The sequence below is a fragment of the Protobothrops mucrosquamatus genome, unplaced genomic scaffold, assembly GCF_001527695.2.
Source record: "Protobothrops mucrosquamatus isolate PMUCROS unplaced genomic scaffold, P.Mucros_1.0 scaffold549, whole genome shotgun sequence".
NCBI lineage: Eukaryota > Metazoa > Chordata > Lepidosauria > Squamata > Viperidae > Protobothrops > Protobothrops mucrosquamatus.
Genome location: NW_015386853.1, coordinates 496,818 through 498,572, shown reverse-complemented (window position 1 = coordinate 498,572; position 1,755 = coordinate 496,818). Strand labels below are relative to the sequence as shown.

At 41.3% G+C, this 1,755-nt stretch overlaps 1 protein-coding gene across 1 annotated transcript in view; it reads left to right on the top strand.

The window, feature by feature from the left end:
- ATP8A2 (ATPase phospholipid transporting 8A2) overlaps positions 1-731 on the top strand; it is a 339,208-nt gene extending 338,477 nt beyond the window's left edge. The window contains exon 37 of the mRNA XM_015817039.2: positions 634-731. Coding sequence (XP_015672525.2) covers positions 634-731 — 98 coding nt within the window. The remainder of the gene's footprint in view (positions 1-633) is intronic.
- The last annotated feature ends 1,024 nt before the right edge of the window (positions 732-1,755 follow it).

Sequence of the window (1,755 nt, the reverse complement as noted above, 5' to 3'; positions counted from 1 at the left end):
TCTAAACTAGTGTTTCTTAATCTTGGCAACTTTAAGACATATGGACTTCAAGTCCCAGAATTCCCTAGCCAGCCAGAATTCCACATGTCTTAAAAGTTGCCAAGGCTGAGAAACATTCTAGTCTAAACCTTTCTCACACAGTACTTAAAAACTACCGTATGCATTGGTATGTGACTCATGTTCACCCTAAAAATAATGGATGTGGGACCATGTTTGTTATTAATGCTCCCTGAGCAGCAGTTATGTTTGAGGCACCACGGTTCCTCACTCTAGATTTGGTTCAGTTCTCCCAATATTTCTCCCTTGAGTTACAAACAGGGATGTAGGCATGTAGGATATTGAATTTGGGAGAAGACAAGTTTAATCTGCCAGTATCCCTGATTTTTGTTCTATTGAATGAAGGGGCAGGAGGGAGATCTAAGGCTTATAATAATGGTCCCTTCTGTTCTGTGTTATCCACATTACTCTGAAAGAACATCAGAAAAAGACTGCAGTTGTGTGGGCTGAACTGGGTTTAATTGCTTCTAATCTCCTCTCATATTGTATGCTCTCCTCATGGTTGTTAAAGAAACAAACTGTAACCTCTCTCTGACTCCAAATCTCTTTTTCGGCTCTTTCCTCTTCTCCCCCCAGATGGTTACGCTTTTTCACAGGAGGAGCACGGGGTTGTTTCACAGTCTCAAGTTGTTCGATCCTACGACACTACAAAGCAGAGAGCCGGAGTGGAATAACATGGACTTCTCCCTGTGATTGGTGGCTGGAGGAAAAAAGATGTGGATCAATGTGTCCACTGTGAATACACCCTTGAGTAAGGCTGGCAGCAGCAATGTAAACACCGGAAAACTTTTTACTGTGGCCTTAGCCAACAAGTTTGTTCTCTATGCTGCTTCCAGACCTTGAGCACACTTTGGTGGGAAGTGGGGGGGGGCAGTCCTTGCCGGAAGCCAGCTGTTCTTTTGGTTTACATAGTTTATGAAACATTTGCCTCTGCTACCCAAGGTGTGATGCTGAAAACATTTTGTTTCTATTGCCATTTTTCAAAAGGCAGGGCAAAAGGTATTTGTGGTTTTGGAGAGAAAAATGAAAAAGGTGATAAGGCCCATCGCTGATCTAGCTTTGCTGAATTCATTTTGTCATGCCCAGACTTAGCTGCATGTATGAAGCCTTTATAATATTCACTGTTTATTTCACTGGAATATTTACAGAGAGGCAAAGAAGTGCAGAGAAGCAAATATAACTCAGAAAAAAAGGGAGAGGAAAGAAATAAGGCTCCAGATCAACCATCATCAGCTTGCAGCTTGTCTTGGAATGGATCAACACTATACAAAATACTTTACAGAATTCTTAGCTGTTTACACAAACCACACACACGACATCCACAATAATTTACTCTGCTGTAATACTACCTAGCACCCAAGTCATTTGAAGGGCAGGCCTGTATCTCAAAACTACAGCTGAAGTGCAGTGAGATAGATCTGTTCTGGTATGAAACAGTAATGATTCTAAAGAAAAAAATATCTTAATGTTCTGAGGAAGAGACAAAGAAAGCATCTAGCTTTTAAGTCAATTTAACATTTGGTCCCCACTGTGGCTCATGACCTAAAATACTCCAGCGCTCATGTGCAGAGACAAGCTGGTGCCTTAACATCTTCTGCTTGTGAAACTGATTAGAACTTCTGAGAGACAATATAAGGCTACATATTGGACTAACTGGACCTTAAGAAAGAATGGAAAGCTCAGAAAAGTGCTACAGGT